The 18,958-nt window shown below is 39.4% G+C and overlaps 3 protein-coding genes across 4 annotated transcripts; 2 read left to right on the top strand and 1 right to left on the bottom strand.

Moving 5' to 3' along the window:
* Positions 1 to 466: 466 nt before the first annotated feature.
* Positions 467 to 6,346, bottom strand: bacc1 (BPTF associated chromatin complex component 1). The gene is made up of 6 exons (XM_079508828.1): positions 5,989 to 6,346; positions 5,687 to 5,781; positions 3,419 to 3,520; positions 1,902 to 2,131; positions 1,697 to 1,801; positions 467 to 1,387 (listed from the first exon to the last, which is right to left on the bottom strand). Exons 1-6 carry the CDS (start codon positions 6,007 to 6,009, stop codon positions 1,323 to 1,325), a joined length of 618 nt encoding a protein of 205 aa, XP_079364954.1. The 5' UTR covers positions 6,010 to 6,346; the 3' UTR covers positions 467 to 1,322.
* Positions 6,347 to 6,642: 296 nt separating this feature from the next.
* Positions 6,643 to 9,465, top strand: rnasekb (ribonuclease, RNase K b). Its single transcript, XM_079508829.1, has 3 exons — positions 6,643 to 6,859; positions 8,104 to 8,186; positions 8,686 to 9,465. Exons 1-3 carry the CDS (start codon positions 6,782 to 6,784, stop codon positions 8,828 to 8,830), a joined length of 306 nt encoding a protein of 101 aa, XP_079364955.1. The 5' UTR covers positions 6,643 to 6,781; the 3' UTR covers positions 8,831 to 9,465.
* Positions 9,466 to 10,137: 672 nt separating this feature from the next.
* On the top strand, positions 10,138 to 16,529 carry LOC306928163 (uncharacterized protein). 2 transcript variants are annotated; one of them, XM_079508090.1, is made up of 10 exons: positions 11,680 to 11,896; positions 12,035 to 12,274; positions 12,476 to 13,170; positions 13,368 to 13,424; positions 13,583 to 13,630; positions 14,046 to 14,077; positions 14,286 to 14,318; positions 14,460 to 14,891; positions 15,022 to 15,261; positions 15,463 to 16,529. In XM_079508090.1, the coding sequence occupies exons 3-10, from the start codon at positions 12,873 to 12,875 to the stop codon at positions 15,712 to 15,714; spliced, it is 1,392 nt and encodes a 463-aa protein (XP_079364216.1). In that variant the 5' UTR covers positions 11,680 to 11,896; positions 12,035 to 12,274; positions 12,476 to 12,872; the 3' UTR covers positions 15,715 to 16,529. The 2 variants fall into 2 exon arrangements, with proteins under 2 accessions (XP_079364217.1, XP_079364216.1); XM_079508091.1 differs by lacking the exons at positions 11,680 to 11,896; positions 12,035 to 12,274; positions 12,476 to 13,170 and adding exons at positions 10,138 to 10,179; positions 11,210 to 11,506.
* The last annotated feature ends 2,429 nt before the right edge of the window (positions 16,530 to 18,958 follow it).

Raw genomic sequence — 18,958 nt, forward strand, 5'->3', positions numbered from 1 at the left:
TTAGCTGTTAAGATTGCAAGTAGCCTGAAGGCCTATTTGTGTGTATGGCAGATTTCACATTTTTAAAACAAAGCACAGCTAATACCTACCTCGCTCATTGCTATAGATTTTTGTATTGTTTAGAAGATATACTATACATTTGTAGTTTTTGTATTTACTGTGTGCATATACAGGGTGGAAACCACTGTCTGCCTCTGCCTCATCTGGAATCTTTACTTTTAAGTGCATCATTTTATTTAGCATTTTGAAATTGACTAGTGAGGATGTAATAGATATAATATATTTCACCAATTTACTGTGTGTATGGCTTATTTCTACTATACAACCACAACGGCAGTGATGTTTTGGTTGTACTGTAAAATATTGTAACATTTATGCCACCACAGTGGACCGTAAATTATAATGTAGAAAAAGGTAATATCCGGCAGAATTGAAACACCAACCACAATGAGACACAGCAAGAGAATTTCAGTTTTGGTTCTTATCCTTTTTTTTTTTTTTTTTTAACTAAACAGCATAAAATGGATCCGAATGTTATTCACCGACACTGAAAACAGATTATATTCAAATTGACTGGATTATATCCAAGTTATTAACTGATAATATGAAAGAAATGAGGACTCTATGTAACAAAAGGGAACATACAAGCATCCTACAACTTTTCCCATACAGGTTATTCCTATGTTTTTCGTTTTAAAATGGCACACTTTTCCTAGAAACTAATTTCCTTCTGTGGAGTGAACTATGGAGTACATAATAGCTTGCTAAAAACATGGGCTTAATAGCCTAATAACCCATTACATCACATATACATTATATTGCATTTTATTTTCAACCATCTCCAAATAAAGAAGAGGGACATGATATTTGTTAGATATGGCTGCCGTTGGTCCAACTTGCACACTGCCAGCAGAATATCACCGACAAACCCACAACCACATCTTCAGCTCACCATACACCCGGCATTGATTTATTTCCAGTTGAGTAGCTGATGAAACTCGACTGCCAGATAACTGTCCTAAAACTTGAAGCCAATGTGTGAGAGAAGACCGCACTACTACTCCAAACTTTTGTGCGACTCGTTGTCTGTGCACTTCCAAACCTTCAAAAAAAAACTGTCTATTTTGAAAACATGATAATAAAAATGTGCAGGAGGTGGAGGAAGAAAACACTTCCTAGTTAGAAATCTGTCCCCAATGAGCAACATACAGAACATGGAACCACAGCTCCAGGATTCTGCAACCAAGTTTGTCTAGAAGCGATGGGTTCACAAAGTCTCGCCCCACAAAGTTACACTGGGCTGCCAGGTCACTGGTAAAACGTCAACGGGACAGGAGGGGAAGGTCACTGGAGTTCATTATAAGGCTGGAGTCCAGGTTTAAGCTTTCTGTGAAATACATGGAAATAACATGACAATGTTTAAAAGCTGTTGCCATTTTGGTAGAGATGTTTCAGCGTACACCGAATATTAATAATGTCACATTTCTGCCAGGTCAAAAGAAACATTTGAAAATCTGAGAACTTTCACATATCTCAATGCTAGTTTTTCTTTTGAAATGGATTTATCTGCAGACCACATGCCTTGATGATTAGAACCATTAACCTGTCCTACACCATACCATATACTGTATACAAAACCAATTCAAGCATATTCAGAAGAAAACAACCAACTTATGAGGCTCTGTACTACTCTCACCTTGATCAAAGTTGAGCTTCTTATTGGAGGAGCCATCGCCCAAACCTTCGATGTCCACAAGGTCACTGTTGACATCAGAGTCATTGAGAGCACTCAGTGTCACATCTGCAGAGGGACAAAATATTTGTTTACTATAAGGTAGTGCAGTACAAGATTAAATACATTTTACCACACACAAAATATATATTTTTTATCTTTAAGTTACCTGCAGTCTTCTGCTTTTTGATGGGTGGGGCTAAGGAGGGGCTGCTTTGCATTCCTGTTGCCACGACAACCTGCGATGTTGGCGAAGTGATCATGGCAGGGGCGGCGGGCGCTGCGGCAGGTGCCATGGTGACGGTTGTTTTCTTGATGGTCTTTTTGGGGGATTCTGATGAGATGGGCACCCTACTGTCCTCATACAGTTTCCTCTTCACTGTGCTCTTTATCTGGGCTCTGCAGTGAATTCCATTCATAGAGTATATTTAGAACAGTGATTCTCCAACCATTTGATACAATCTCTGGAACACCAATCTACACTCTAAAATGCTCTGTGTTCATTTAACTCTCAGAGTGTACGAGTTTGAACACTTGGACACTCTCAGACCCCCGTTCAGTTCTTTTTGGTTCTTAGTCCATGAGCCAGAGCTCCAAAATTGGAACGTTAATTATGAATTGAGTGGGCAAAACCATACCTATATTAGATTTTCACCACGAAACTTCCCAAGTTGATTACTTACACAGAGAATGATTTATTGTATTACAAATTTTCATTTTTTTTAAATATGCAAATGAGGCATTATATAGGAAAATATGCAAAAAATAGAAAATGTGAAAAAGCTACTACTGTGAAGGGTTATCATATATAAATGTACTTATATTGATCATATAAACAATTTAATATAGGTAGAGTTTTGCCCACTCAATTCATAATTAACGTTCCAATTTTGGAGCTCTGACTCATAGACTAAGAAGAACCAAAAAGAACTGAACCGGTTCCCATTGAGAACCAAAAAAAGAAAAAGAGGTATCAGAGTTACAGTACGTTTTAACAGTGGGCGACCAACGGCGAGCATCGCTTGAATTTCATTGGCTAACACCCAATCGCCCACTATCACCGGGCGATGTCGCCCAAAAGATGAATTATTTTTATCTTTTCGGCCGACGTTCCTACGCCCACTTTTCGACCATCGCCTGTTCGCCTGCTATCGCCTCTATCGCCAGTAGTTGCCAGGTCCCATTGACAAAAAATGCACTTCCGGAAAATTCGTCTGGCTGTCGCCCGCTGTTAAAACGTACTGTTACAGACCAGTACAGGTCTATAAATCGTTTTGCCTAGGGTCCACCTGAAACCCCCTAAAGGAGCCCTGGGTGTCCCTGGCCTGGACCTTCAAATGTGCTGTAAGTGATTTTATATTATTATATATAGAGTAGAGAGTTTTTGTTCTGTAACTAGTCTCCATGTCTCTCCAGCCCTTTAGAAAACATAAAATGCATTTTCAGGTCGGTATTCCAATTTCATCTAATCAGAGACTCAAGAGACATCATACAGGTTATGAAAAATGAGCTAACAAAATTGGAACTGGAACACAGTAAATGGGTTCATGCTCTTGATTGGTCTGTTACTAACTAACCAACACTTATTAAGAAAACACCTTTGTTTTAACCAAGAAATATCACTTATAGGACCTTTAATTTTAAACACATTGACACACAAACAGCATTTAAGACATGCAGACTTACACAGTGCGCTCTTTAATCACTGTGCTGATGTTGTTCAAATCATCACCAAATCGCCGCACTGCTAAACGCAGCATTTCAATCTCTGTCTCTGTCCACTTGGCTCTGTAATTAAATGATGCAAGGTTACAGCCAATCTTAGCAACTTTATCACTTTCCCTCACCGCTTACAGTAGATCCACATGCGTACATACACACACACAACAGATGGCGATTCGAGTTCGAGCTCTGACACACACACACACACACACACACACACACACACACACACACACACACACCCACCCACCCACCCTCGAGAGACCACACAAGTGATCAGTGATGTGAAAGGAAATAGATATCAGGTTCTATCAGCATTTCCTCTAGCAAAGTACCTGACATATCTACTTTTGTTTCAGATAGTTTATTAGATCCATTTAACAATGGTAAATGTAAAGGTGATGTAAGTGATAATGATGTTCAAATAAGTGTTACATTTAATAGTAGCCCGTCTCCGGACCCCCCGGGTTGAGCTCCTTTGGACCTACCACGTAGGGTCCGGTCTCACCGGCGTCAAGCGACATGGGATGCCATCTGATTTCCCCTGACTTAGCCCTGTGCTGCGGTGTGGGTGTCACGCTGACATATTCCAAACGAAGCATATGAACGCTATAGGAGACAACGAACCATCTGACCCCCCCCGCGAACGGCTCAGAAGCCGTTAAGTATTTTTAATGTTTGTACGACCGTTTTGGCAGCTCTGAAATTCTCTCTTGTTGACATCCCATTGTACCGCCTCTCGGCATCTCGGTTGGCTAGCAGCGCCTCCCTACGCGCCTCGTAGGCGCAGCTAGCCAACCGAGATGTCAACAAGGAGGGACCGAAGAGAGAATTTCAGAGCTGGCAAAACGGTCGTACAAACATTAAAAATACTTAACGGCTTCTGAGCCGTTCGCGGGGGGGGTCAGATGGTTCGTTGTCTCCTATAGCGTCCATATGCTTCGTTTGGAATATGTCAGCGTGACACCCACACCGCAGCACAGGGCTAAGTCAGGGGAAATCAGATGGCATCCCATGTCGCTTGAATCCGGTGAGAAGGAACCCTACATAAAGTCATCAAAATGTCAGAAACTTTAACGTAGGGTTCCGAAAGGAGCTAATTTAATAGGTACACCTGATTTATGCAAAGAAATGCAAAGTGACTTGAGCTGGTGGTTGTTTTTTGTGTGTGTACTGTGTGTGTGTGTTCATTCATTGCTACTAGTGGGTTTTTTTTAATGCAATTGTGAACAATAGCCAAGTAAGATAAGATACATATCCATTGGCCAATCAAATGGTTCACTGCAGCTCAACAGTCAGTGTAAGGGGTGGTCAGGAGATGTCTATGAGCTCTGCGTTTAAAGGCTTGAAGACCATTGTCTGTGATGGAGTTCACTACATGCTCTGGTATAGCCGCAATTTGCAACTCTAGATTTTTTTATAATGGGATGAATCTAGAGTTGCAATACCCTCCATTGACTCCCCACTCATCATTTTGCGTTTGCGATCTGCTTGTCTTAAACGACGTTAAACTCACCAACGTTGAAGCTGTAGTCCAAGCTTGAATTATTCTCTTTCAATCTGCAAAGCTTGTTTTTCATGAAAATCCACCGTAGACATGTTATGAGCTACTTTCTGTCAAGAAGAAGAAATGTTGGAGTTTGGAAGCGCTCGTTTGTATTAAGGGGTCGCGCTGCTGCCTCCTGCATTATGTGCAAATGCGAAACAGATGCATGCAGGGACGTTCAGTGACTTACGATGAGCGCTTCCAAACTCCAGCACTTAGAAAAAGAATCACTTGCACAGAATTTCTTGACAGAAAGTAGCTCATAACATGTCTACGGGGGATTTTCATGAAAAACAAGCTTTGCAGATTGAAAGAGAATAATTCAAGCTTGGACTACAGCTGCAATGTTGGTGAGTTTAACGTCATTTAAGACAAGCAGATCGCAAACGCAAAATGATGAGTGGGGAGTCAATGGAGGGTATTGCAACTCTAGATTCATCCCATTATAAAAAAATCTAGAGTTGCAAATTGCGGCTGGCTCTGGTAGTGTGGAGAAAAGTTCTGTCCAATGTGCATGATTGTGTGTTGATTGTGTCTGGTTTATTATTGTATATTATTAAATGTCTAAATTAATGTTACGAGTGTTATCCTTTTAACAATCATTGCAAACCGTACCTCTGTACACAATCAAATGGTAAACTGTTAATAAAGTATTCATTCAATCAATCAATCAATCAATCACTTACCCTGCGGGGCTGGAATCAGACACAGGGTGCAGTTGCATGGTGAGCTCACCCAGCTTGGTGAAAGCAGCTCCCGCCGCGGAGAAAATCTCTCCCACCTGTCCACCACCAGCCATGCACGAAGGTGATCACAACACATGATTAATGCGTGCAATAAAGAGGGTAGTAGTGACAAATAAGAATGCCCTTAACGGTGAGTGAATCAATTAAATCGCTTAGTTTATTATTATAAACAGTCAATCAACCTTTGTCCTTTATGCATATTATAAACAAAGAGATCTCAAATCCCCGAGGCGACAGTTTACCTTAGCAGATGCCGAGGTCATGTTGAGTTGTTTTGAACCTCTTATAATAGCTTGTAGAGTTAAACCAAAACAATGCGCACACACACCGCTAGCTGCTAGCTAAAGTTAGCTTCCGTAGCTAACGTTAGCGGGCTTCCATAGAAGCTTACGAGCCTATGCGTCAGTCAAAGCAAAAAATACACAAATGTGACCTAAATCACACCAGCGGGTTGAACTAGTTTGCAAATAAAAGCATATTTTCGTGGAATATAATAATAATCTATCAACAATGGTTCAGTTGCAAAATCCAAGGGGGATAAAAGAGAATGTTGCGCGAATATGTTGCTTCGGTGTCATTGGTCAGTCTCAGTCTGACAATTCAAGAACGCCTCACACATCTTTTTTGATTGGTTGTCCTAGTTTAAGCTCGCGGCCGTCAGCATGGTTTACTGCTCCGTGCACAGATCCTGTGTCTAGAGCCCGTTTACACACACACACACACACACACACACACACACACACACACACACACACACACACACACACACACACACAGTTTCCGTGTCCGCTTTGAACCGGATCTGCCCTCTGCAAACTGCAAAGTGAATTCACTCCAGCCTAATCTCTCCAACAGAGCCGACCATCGCCGAATCCTACCGGGAATCGCCGAGCGTCGTGATCACATATCAGCTGATGGTGGGGGGTTGAGTTGACACGGAATACGCGGACGCCTCTGTTATCCATGAAGCGACGCTTCTCGTTTTAGTGGATCGTATTTTTCTGTAACTGATTGAGAAAAGGGTCAAATTGAGAAATGCCGTCGCTATTATTCTGCGGTCCGAAGATGGCCGCGTGTGGAATAGTGATCAGCATATGGGGAGTGATCATGCTGGTAAGGAGATGGTGCCATTATGGCCGCAGCATCACAGTTTGTATTGAGAGAGATGTCGATTAGTGAATGGATGGAACAGACTTTAACGCAACATCTATTTTTCGCAAGCCAGTGAAGCCACTTATAATATGCATGTCAACTTGTTGAAATTAGTAAAACGTAGCTTAAAGATAAGATATTTTTGCAATACAGAGACAGGTGCACCCTCCATGTAATTCCAATACCTACTTCCAGCAAATAGACTGGTCCCAGCTAGGCCTGGCCTCTTACAGTTTACCACACAGCATTTGATAGAATACATAACGAATTGAATATTACCAGAAATCACAGCTTGGTATGTAAATTAACCACCGCTATGGATTATGAAATTACTGTGTTGTTTAGCATATGGGAGGGAGGTGGTGTGCACTGTGCAGGTGCATTGCATTGCGATTTGGTTAACACAGCTTGATATCGATATCTGAATTTGATCAGATTTAGGCTACTTGGATTATTTTAAATGTGACACTCTCTGTCTCATGTACATGCTAAACGTGTATTTATTGATATGGCTTTCTGGCTTATTATAGACCTATTTAGTATAGGCAGGAGTGTGTACACTGTAATACACCATCTTTTCAAAAATAAACGTTCCTTGTAGCCAAAATAATTCCCTCGACTTAATAGAATACAAAGCATCACAATATCAATGTACCTTTTATTACCTTCTTATTAACGTACTCTACCATGGGAGTTACTTGGATTTCTGGGCCTTCTGACAACAAATCACAATGGTCTTGGTCTATCAGAATGTATTAATGAGAAACCTCTTTGAGGCTCTTGTTAGTCCAATGCCATTGGAACCTTACTATCTTGTCACATAATTGTATAATATGTTAACAATATTTCAATTGGTTTGAAAGGCCTGGCACATTAAAAACAAGTCTTGATATTCCATTGTGTATTGCTCGCTAACCCAGCCGAGTATATGATTGATATGTTTAAAATATTCTAAGTGTCAAATAATTTCGTATTATTTTGTGACAATATAACATCTACTATTTGGGGTGCCCTGACACATCACTCAATGCAGATTTAGAATCACTGATCAGCTATATTTTCAACATTCATCTTTTTTTATCCTGTGTTTTTTTATACCACCATTACTGTGATCTATGGGCAACATCCCCAAGTTGAATTATTTTGTACAAACTTACTTTATGAACTATACTTCGTTCTGATTGTGTTGCTCTCTGATATTACAGGTCATGCTAGGCATTTTCTTTAGTGCCAAGTCAGCCGTGCTGATTGAGGATGTACCCTACACTGAGGAGGACATTCGTAACGAGTAAGTGACCAGAGCTGCTCTATATGGGACTGTAGGCCTACACACCTTTTACATTGCAACTGAAGTTTCTAGCAGTACAGAGATTATCGACTACTGTACATTTCACAAATAGAAATGCAGAGAAGAAAAGGGTCCCGCACACTTATCTTGTCTTCACTTATAGAGCAGTAGTTTTATTCAGATGACAACGTTTCGGTCTAAACGACCTTCATCAGAGTCATGACTCTGATGAAGACCTTTTAGGTCGAAACGTTAGTCGTTTGTATACTAGCACCTAAATAAAAGGCTTAAAATGTCTGTGCTGCTCCAGTGTCCTCTCCTCCTTCTGCATTACTGTTATCTCTTTGTCACAATTTTACATGTTTATTTACAGTTATGTTGCTTCTTGAGCATTAGAGTAAACTGTATCATGTTGAGCTACATATAAATGGGTTAAAACAATTACTTCATATTCACTGCTGCTGATCAGCTTAATGTGGCATTTCTTTGTAACCCACAGCAAGAACCCACCAAGTAACATATACAGCCTGTACAACCAGGTGGGAATCAACTGCTTCATCGCTGCAGCCGTCTACGTAGCAGTCGGGGCCGTCTCCCTGTGCCAGGTCCGACTTAACAAACGACAGGAGTACATGGTCACATAAGGCCCACAGGGAGAGAAATTTGTTGCACTGGTGTTTTTATTTAATGTGTGTAGAGGTTATGTTATGAAGTTATTGTATGGGTGGCCAAGCAACCCATTGGTGTGTACTGAAGAACTGTTACATATCAACATGTAGGCCGACATGTAGACATGTCATGTGGTCATGTACCAGTTTAAAAATGCATAAAATGAAAAAAGAAAAAAAAGAAGAAGCGAATTGCAAACGGTTATGCATTTTACCCACTTTATTATTCCAGTTTATGTTACCAAAGGGAAACAGAGAGCCTTCTAATGGGCCAATTGATTTAAGTTAAGATAGTTTGTGTGCTCATTGTGTTTCTGTGCGGTGTACTGGCGTTGTATGTTATCATTCCTCTGGTAAAGTTCATAAAACTGACCAAAAGTTGGACCATGTGAATAATAGACTGTAAATCCTTAACAGTGTTTGATGAAACAACCCATGTGTTACTGTTTAAAGGCAAGGAAACGTTTGATGATGTGTACCTTAACTGGAGACGAAACAAATGTATATTGTGATGAACGTTTTATTGTGGATATTCCCTGCAATAAAGAGGATCTCTAAATAGGAGAATGTCTCTGACTTGGAGAGGAAATGTAAAAGTAATAGTGTATTCATTTTCATTGTGTTTGTCTTATTTCAATCAATCAACTTTATTTATTCAGACTCGGGTCCAGTTAAAAACAGACAACATAAAATACTACATACAAACAGGAACACCCCTAACCCATAAAAACATCAGTTTTACAATAAACAGTCCAAAAAAAGCAGACCGATACCTAGTGGTACTGAAGCTGGGTTTACACAGCATATAGTCCCATAATTTTCACTTGAATCTGTAGGCCGTTCTGTGCAAGTTCTCTCCTTATTGGATAAAATAGGTATCCTTACCTGAAAATGCATTTAGCAGGAGAGGTGGGGAGACTCAACAACAAACAAAGAAGACTTAAGTAATTAGAATATTGAGCTATTTAACACGATATATTGTGTGCGTGTGCGTATCACTTAGGCCTACCTTTAAATTACGTTTGTATAGCATACAGACTGCACTGCATAAAACTCTCAAGACAGATTCAGCAGCCAGCAAATGGGAAAAAGTGGGTTCCCAGATTGACTGCGCAATATCACCACCGTGTGGTGAGGGCTAGTTCTGGTCAAAGCCGAGATAAACGAACAGAGTCGCTCTGGCTGTGGTCAGGTGATTTATGATGAAAGGAAAATGAAACTGCTATGACGATGACTCGTGTACCATATAAACCGAAAAGGCGGTAATTTTACACACTTGGCGCGCCGATTCCAAACGACATAGAAGTGTTCAGCAACTTCAGCCAGTAAGTTGTTTTGCAGTGTTTTTATTTTTGTAATAAACTAAATATTCGAACATCATTAGGATATGACAATAAAGGCATGTTATACAGTTAGTTACCCTTGGCCTTAGGCCTTATCAAAATCAAAACGAAATGCATAGTTTAGAGACGATAGGCTACAATAGGCTATAGGCTACCGTAATAATATTATAATAATAGGCCTACGATTTCCAAGGTAGGCTGCTCAAAGTCGATTTACAGGACAAAATTAATAAAAACAATTGTATTGTTTAAAACGTTAGAAACTATAAAGGAAAAGGTAAACAAACAAAGGAAAGCAAGTCTTAAATATGTGCAGGGTTTTGAGTGCTTTTAAAATGAAGTCGACGTTATGCGCCCTGGCCAGGGCTATGTGCGCTCTATGGGAATGAAGTTGAACTTGGACTTGAAATGAATAAACGATGAAAAACAACAATGGTGATATTGTGAATGTGACCCTTTTGTTGGAGTTTTGTTTTTAAGCACCAAGTAGAACATTCGTATTCCTGACAAAATGACTTTTAAACTCAAGCTGAACTCAAGCTGAATCGGCTGGGAACCCGTTTTTCCAGTCCTGCAGTGGAAAGCCCCAAACGGGGCTCCCATGCAGCCACGCATTAACACATGTCTTTGCCTTGTTTTTGTGATTTCCTGTAAAATAGAATTTGGTTCCAATTTTTTTAAATATATATTTAGATTTGTATTATCGTGAGAAAGATGGCTTCCATTTTTGTATTGTAACTTTTTAGGAATAGAAAGCCTGCAGTTTCTATTAGCTTGGTTCCCCATCATGCAGGTGGATGGGTTTCTGAACTGCCCACAGCCCTCCTATGATTCACAGAGTAGGACAAAAAATTGGTGTTTTATCATGATCATTAGTGAGGACCAATTATATGAAGATTGGTTGAAAAGTGGTGAAGTGGTCCTTTAACTAACTGTAAGCTTGGCCTGGCTGGGTTCTCCATCTTGCATCCAACGTTTTCATTATTTTTTCTTCTTTTGTGCTTTATCCTAGAGATGAAACCAAACAAGGAAGAGAAGAAATGGAAAAAAGCTCTCACTTGCATAATCGAGGAGTTGGACAAAAATCAGTACGAGAAGATGCTGCAGCTTTTGGATGACATTCCCAAATCCATGAAGAAAAAGAGACGAGTCGAGATGGCGCAAATAATAATACAACACTTGGGAATAAAGAAGTCAATTCTCAAAATGAAGAATATTCTGGAAGAGATTCCAAGGAGAGACTCTGTGGTCCAAGATCTACTGCGCCCCTTTGTGGACAAACAAAGCAAGTTCCCAGAAAAGAATAAGGGTAATAATAATACAAACAATAAAGTAGCCTATACTTATAAGGAAACAATTACCTTTATGTTTTAATTATCTTAAAATAAAAATAATATTGAGGATATACTATATTACAAAACTACTTATCGCCAGCAGTGATTAGTGAACAAGCTTATAATTTGTTGCATTAATCATTTTCTACAAGTTTACAGATCTGCTTATAGATGGGGAGTACAAAAAGGTTACATGTAACACCGACATCTCAAAGCTCGGTCACAACACTCCGCTCATAATTTCTGCTGACCTTGAAATTAAGGCCAAGGGGTTGATTAATATCCAGTGGCCAGTGTTCTCCATTGCAGAAGCTAAGAATTCGCAGGAAAAAACTGAAATGACCATCGAAGGGACCATAGCAGATGTGAGTTGTCATCAGTTAATAAAAATGAATGATGCACACAATTTCATGAAAGTAGGACCATTTATTTTTTAAGATAGTTAATAACATAGTTTTGCAATAGGACTTCTCATACTACTGTCTGTTGTTCTCATTATTCAGATGAACAATGTGGAAAACAAGAAGGTAAAAGGAGCGAGGACCAGGAAGAAGACTACGAAGCTGCGTAAGCTGACCCTGCAGGATGCCTCTGGATCTATTCGAGTGTGTTTCTGGGGTGATCAGGTTGGCCGGTGCAGTACATTGGTGGTTGGAGACATAATCAGGGTGACCAATGTCAGGTCCACTGAGTTCATGGGAACGATGTCCCTCAATTCAACTGGAATGACCTCGGTTTACCCGGTAAGTTAACTACAGTGAACATTTCGTTTAGTGTTGTGAGCTTGTAGGTATAGGCTATTTTTGGCAAAGACATTTGGTGAATAGGGAAACAATACGGACTAAATACCTGGGGGACCTGGTCAACTAAGTATCGGATTTATGTTGTTAAAATGTATAAAATAAAACAAATTAACCTTAAATAAGCCATGTCTTAACATGCAGGTCAAAGTTGCCAGTGTCCAGACTGGACAAATCAATATAATTGGAATCGTCAACGCGAGCAAGAAGGAGACGACACTGGAGGCAGAGCTCAACCAACAGACACAAAAGTTTGTTGTGGAATCCAAACTGCTGGCGAAAGCCTGCAGTTTCTATTAGCTTGGTTCCCCATCATGCAGGTGGATGGGTTTCTGAACTGCCCACAGCCCTCCTATGATTCACAGAGTAGGAAAAAAAATTGGTGTTTTATCATGATCATTAGTGAGGACCAATTATATGAAGATTGGTTGAAAAGTGGTGAAGTGGTCCTTTAACTAACTGTAAGCTTGGCCTGGCTGGGTTCTCCATCTTGCATCCAACGTTTTCATTATTTTTTCTTCTTTTGTGCTTTATCCTAGAGATGAAACCAAACAAGGAAGAGAAGAAATGGAAAAAAGCTCTCACTTGCATAATCGAGGAGTTGAGCAAAAATCTGTTTGAGAAGATGCTGCATCTTTTGGATGACATTCCCAAATCCAAGAAGAAAAATAAATTACGAGACGAGATGCCGCAAATAATAATACAACACTTGGGAATAAAGAAGTCAATTCTCAAAATGAAGAATATTCTGGAAGCGATTCCAAGGAGAGACTCTGTGGTCCAAGATCTACTGCGCCCCTTTGTGGACAAACAAAGCAAGTCCACAGAAAAGAATAAGGGTAATAATAATACAAACAATAAAGTAGCCTATACTTATAAGGAAACAATTACCTTTATGTTTTAATTATCTTAAAATAAAAATAATATTGAGGATATACTATATTACAAAACTACTTATCGCCAGCAGTGATTAGTGAACAAGCTTATAATTTGTTGCATTAATCATTGTCATCATCTGTTTCACTTCTTCTTACAGGCCCAAAGAGACCATGTGTGGAGTCAGACACTGAGGATGAGGAGCCAGAGGCTGCTGGTAAGTTAACGCTCTCTCTCTCTCTCTCTCTCTCTCTCTCTCTCTCTCTCTCTCTCTCTCTCTCTTTCTTGCTCTCTGACAGTTCAGTAATGCTCAGATACTGTACATAATGCGACGATTATGTGCATGAGTGAATGATATTTGTTTTACATTCTCAGCTAAAAAACGGAAATATGTAAGTGAATCAGAAACAGAATCTGAAGAAGGTAAGATAGACATGCAAATAACACACGCACACACGCCCGCACGCATGCACGCACGCACGCACGCACGCACGCATGCATGCACGCACGCACGCACGCACGCACACACACACACACACACACACACACACACACACACACACACACACACACAAACACACACACACACACACACACACACACACACACACACACACACACACACACACACATGCACCCATACAAACAGTTTAATTGTATATATAGCACAAAGTAGCCATACGGTATTTTAAAACAGATAAACCAAAATATTGCTGCTGTTATGAGTTGTCTTAAGACTTACAAAACTGTTAGAATTCACACAGCACTGCATTTACAAAGGAAATCAAATCATCCACATAATGGAATGACTAATGACTCTTTCTGATTTATTTTTAAGACCGTGAGGAGAAGAAACATCAAAGTGATAAGGTAGGTGTCAGAATGTTAAGCTTCGTTTATACGATGTGTCACTTGCTGCAAATAAATGCATTGCTAATTATCCTGAAAAAACTTGACATTGGCGGGCTGAACGAGTCTTATAAACCACTATTGAATACTCAATTTCAGTTGAATGTTTGATTATTCAAATGATCTTTGCTAATGGAACAGACTTATGAAGCCATTATGTTCTTTACAGGAGAATGGTGGCCCAAGTTGCAAACCCTGCAGGGTAATGATATCTTATGTTCTCTAAGATTCCAATCTTCTTCAGAACATTTTTTAAAGATCCATGAATATGTATGAAATGATGTTGCTCATACCTCCTTTTCCCCCTTTCCTCCCTTACCCCCTTTTCTCTCTATATATTCAGAGACAAACTGTCCAAGACCTGAATGCCACAGGTTGTCCCCCTGGTAAGGCCATTATGGGAAAAGTGATCCAGAAATCTGGGCTCCGTCCTTATGAAACAAAGAAAAAGGAAAAGCATTTTCTTTTTTTTGTGGGCTTTGCTGATGACACAGGTGCTACCAGATTAACTGTGTATGGGAGACCGCTTTTTGACAAAATTCAAGAGGGGCATTTCTACAAGTTTACAGATCTGCTTATAGATGGGGAGTACAAAAAGGTTACATGTAACACCGACATCTCAAAGCTCGGTCACAACACTCCGCTTATAATTTCTGCTGACCTTGAAATGAAGGCCAAGGGGTTGATTAATATCCAGTGGCCAGTGTTCTCCATTGCAGCAGCTAAGAATTCGCAGGAAAAAACTGAAATGACCATCGAAGGGACCATAACAGATGTGAGTTGTCATCAGTTAATCAAAATGAATGATTGCACACAATTTCATGAAAGTAGGACAATTTATTTTTTAAGATAATAGTTTTGCAATAGGACTTCTCATACTACTGTCTGTTGTTCTCATTATTCAGATGAACAATGTGGAAAACAAGAAGGTAAAAGGAGCGAGGACCAGGAAGACTACTACGAAGCTGCGTAAGCTGACCCTGCAGGATGCCTCTGGATCTATTCGAGTGTGTTTCTGGGGTGATCAGGTTGGCCGGTGCAGTACATTGGTGGTTGGAGACATAATCAGGGTGACCAATGTCAGGTCCACTGAGTTCATGGGAACAATGTCCCTCAATTCAACTGGAATGACCTCGGTTTACCCGGTAAGTTAACTACAGTGAACATTTCGTTTAGTGCTGTGAGCTTGTAGGTATAGGCTATTTTTGGCAAAGACATTTGGTGAATAGGGAAAAAATACGGACTAAATACCTGGGGGACCTGGTCAACTAAGTATCGGATTTATGTTGTTAAAATGTATAAAATAAAACAAATTAACTTTAAATAAGCCATGTCTTAACATGCAGGTCAAAGATGCCAGTGTCCAGACTGGACAAATCAATATAATTGGAATCGTCAACGCGAGCAAGAAGGAGACGACACTGGAGGCAGAGCACAACCAACAGACGCAAAAGTTTGTTGTGGAATCCAAACTGCTGGCAAAAGCCTGCGGGTTCAGATTGGAGGGAGACATTGAAGATAAGCTCCTTGCTAAAATGCCTTTTCGGGCAGAGGTAACAATGAGAGGAAATATAATTGAAGCCATCACAAAAATGTAGGAAACAAACCACCCAAACAGTATTTGTGATCTGTATTTAATTTACCTGTAAAACCTTGGTATAAGAAATGCTGCTGTGTATACAGTTCTCATTTTACACACTGAAGACCCTTTATGTTCAATTGAATGAAGAATGTAAATTCACTTACTGGATTACTTCATGATTTTCAGAAATGGAAGTTGCCCACATTTATATTCTGCAACATTGACAGTGGCTTTTTTGTTTTAGTTTTGCTTGTCTTCAAAAGGCTACAAAAATGAGCTGTATATGACTGAACACCAATGACAAGAATGTGGCGCACACACTGTCCATGTTGTATACATTAAAGCAGAAACATATTGTGAAGTAATGTTGAACAGGCTTTTACATCATGTTGTTTTCAACATAGCCATTAGATGACTCAATGAAATTAAACGGTTATAACAATGTTGTGAAAATCTGCAAAGTAAAGTAACCAGTGTTTCCTAAATATTCGAGGAAATGTTTTGCTAGGATAATACACTGTAATAAGCCCACTTTTTACTTGAGGCTAAGGGCTCACAAGAGAAGGGGGTTTGAGCTCTACTCTCTGATAATTCATGTGTTTTTTAGATAACTTGGGTCAAATTAATCTTGATGCACAACTTAGTGCATTTGTTTATCGCAGGATACATTTTTCCCCATCGTTGTAAATTGTTATTGTTTGTTAATCATGTGCAAACTAGGAACATTTATATTACAGATCATTTTTACTGTCAAGCTCATTTTAATTTCTTTTAAACAAATTAATATTGAGGTCCAGGTTCAATTACATTTAATAAAATCACTTACTAACCTACATTTACACATGCTCTGTATTGCAGAAATGATCCAAATATACAGTATATTTTATTACAGTGTGTGTAAGACAGTTGATACTCCAGTTAAAAGAATGCTATTGATACAATATTGTGAGCACAGATAGTTTATTGTGTTGGTACATAATGACATTTTGAACAGCCTGTTCTGTCATCTTTATTTGCATACCAATACCCACCACTTGGTGCTCACTTTAGCTAGCATCAAAAGCATTTGGTAAATGTCAGAAATTATTGTTGAAATAATTCAGGCAAGAATGTTGCGTTACTTGAGATCAGGGTTGGGGTCAGTGTTTGATTCACTGTTCAGGGTTGAATGCCTTATCTTCTCTATTGGCTATATGGCAGTGGTTCTCAAAGTGATTCACTGTTCAGGGTGAATGCCTTATCATCTCTATTGGCTATATGGCAGTGGTTCTCAAAGTGATTCACTGTTCAGGGTGAATGCCTTATCTTCTCTATTGGCTAGGGCAGTGGTTCTCAAAGTGATTCACTGTTCAGGGTGAATGCCTTATCGTCTCTATTGGCTAGGGCAGTGATTCACTGTTCAGGGTGAATGCCTTATCATCTCTATTGGCTATAGGGCAGTGTTTCTCAAAGTGATTCACTGTTCAGGGTGAATGCCTTATCTTCTCTATTGGCTAGGGCAGTGGTTCTCAAAGTGGGGTCCAGGCAGGGACCTCCAGGTCTCCAGCTAAATTAGTTATAGGATAATTATGTTTAACTTTAAACACATCTGATTTGTTTTTTTAATTAGCCGATAACAATAACATATCAATTTGGAGAAAACGTAATCATTTTAACAACACAAATCTTGTGTTGGGTCCCTGGGATTAGGATTGAGAACCACTGGGCTGGGCTGTGTCGCACAGTGGTTCTCACTCCTGGTACTGGTTTCAGGAATACAAGTAATCACCAAACTAGTTAGGTTGTGTCTGTCTAGTCAGTGTCTACCCATCAACACACACACACACACACACACACACACACACACACACACACACACACACACACACACACACACACACACACACACATCATACACAGAAGAACAAAGCATGACAGTAGGCTCGCTGTTTTTCCAATATACATATATTTCATGATGTTCATCAATATAATAAGACATTGATAGATTTACACTACAGTTATTTTATGTACTTCTGTTTTTCAATTCATTTCCTTTCACGTTGAACCACCTTACAGTTTACCTTCTAACCCCATACCAAACGACAGCACAATAAATCTATCAATAAAGAAAAATAAAGAAAAAAATAAAATAAAGAAAAAACCCAGAGCACATTGCCCATGATCCTCCAGTCTTTTCCCTCCTGATAAGGCTAGATGAGCAGAGGCAATATGAGCCTTCAACCCTAAAACGCCATTCCCCCCAAAACCTTACCAAAATCTTTCTTAAAAAATAAACAGATTCAAAACAAAATATATATATAGATTAAAAACAGCAATCTGTTTAAACCATTCTAAGCATTCTGGAGTAAAAATACTTATTTTTTTCCTCCATTAACTTCTTCTTCTTGACCTTTATTCACCAGTGCTTGCACACAAACAATTCAATGACATCTGGAGTTATTACTAAATTGAATCAAAATAAAAGAAAGAAAGAAAGAAAGAAAGAAAGAAAGAAAGAAAAAAACAAAACAGCATTTGGTTCAAAAATAAAAACAAGTTAATGTGTAATAAACAGAATCTTGTACATTTATAGCCATCCTGCAAAGGCTTAGAGTCTCAAAAAAGGTTCCCTCCTATTGCTGCTTTCATACCATTTGGGGGTAAAAGCAAGAATCACTTGAGCTGAACCTGGCATCTTAGCAAATCTTTAGGAGCAATCACTCAACTCTGTTTTGCCCCATCAGCTACTTTGCTTTCAGCTGATGCAGTGTATTTGCTTTATTGTACAAAACTGTACCTATTTAATGCAACAGTTCAGCTTGTAATTCTAATTTATAGTTCTAACTATGTTGGTAGAATTACCCCCATATGACTTGACAGCAGCATGTTTGAGATTACTAAACAACTCTGGGGGCTGACATGAAACAAAATCATCCAACAAATCATGTTCAAGACCCAATCCCACCAAAGTAATGAACATAAAAAATACAACAGAAAAAGTGCCACGGTGTTAAAATATGTGCACTTCTTTTCTTTTACAGACAAGAAATAAAAATAAAAATAAGAGCGCTCACTTTAGTTTCATCATTTGCATCCAAATTTGTTGAGCGCTCAACGGACAACAATTGGATTCATGGATTTAACACAGAGGTCCTACCCCAATCAGTAGTTTCATGTCACCTCAATCCTCTGTGATGATGATGCCTCCTTTGGGAGGGTTTAAACGACCATGTTTGAAACCCTGAAACATTTTAATGTTGCAGAAATATCCAATTGATTGG

The sequence above is a fragment of the Electrona antarctica genome, assembly GCF_951216825.1.
Source record: "Electrona antarctica genome assembly, chromosome: 8".
Classification (NCBI taxonomy): Eukaryota; Metazoa; Chordata; class Actinopteri; order Myctophiformes; family Myctophidae; genus Electrona; species Electrona antarctica.

Bases quoted from the DNA above. Each gene is read 5' to 3' on its own strand.
- rnasekb (XM_079508829.1), top strand. From the start codon at position 6,782: ATGCCGTCGCTATTATTCTGCGGTCCGAAGATGGCCGCGTGTGGAATA. The intron at 6,860-8,103 runs GTAAGGAGATGG...CTGATATTACAG, and splicing joins TATGGGGAGTGATCATGCTG to GTCATGCTAGGCATTTTCTT. The intron at 8,187-8,685 runs GTAAGTGACCAG...TGTAACCCACAG, and splicing joins GAGGAGGACATTCGTAACGA to CAAGAACCCACCAAGTAACA.
- LOC306928163 (XM_079508090.1), top strand. From the start codon at position 12,873: ATGAAACCAAACAAGGAAGAGAAGAAATGGAAAAAAGCTCTCACTTGC. The intron at 13,631-14,045 runs GTAAGATAGACA...TTTATTTTTAAG, and splicing joins AGAAACAGAATCTGAAGAAG to ACCGTGAGGAGAAGAAACAT. The intron at 14,078-14,285 runs GTAGGTGTCAGA...TGTTCTTTACAG, and splicing joins AGAAACATCAAAGTGATAAG to GAGAATGGTGGCCCAAGTTG.
- bacc1 (XM_079508828.1), bottom strand. From the start codon at position 6,009: ATGACCTCGGCATCTGCTAAG. The intron at 5,782-5,988 runs GTAAACTGTCGC...GGTGGTGGACAG, and splicing joins TGACCTCGGCATCTGCTAAG to GTGGGAGAGATTTTCTCCGC. The intron at 1,388-1,696 runs GTGAGAGTAGTA...TGTATTTCACAG, and splicing joins GAAGCTCAACTTTGATCAAG to AAAGCTTAAACCTGGACTCC.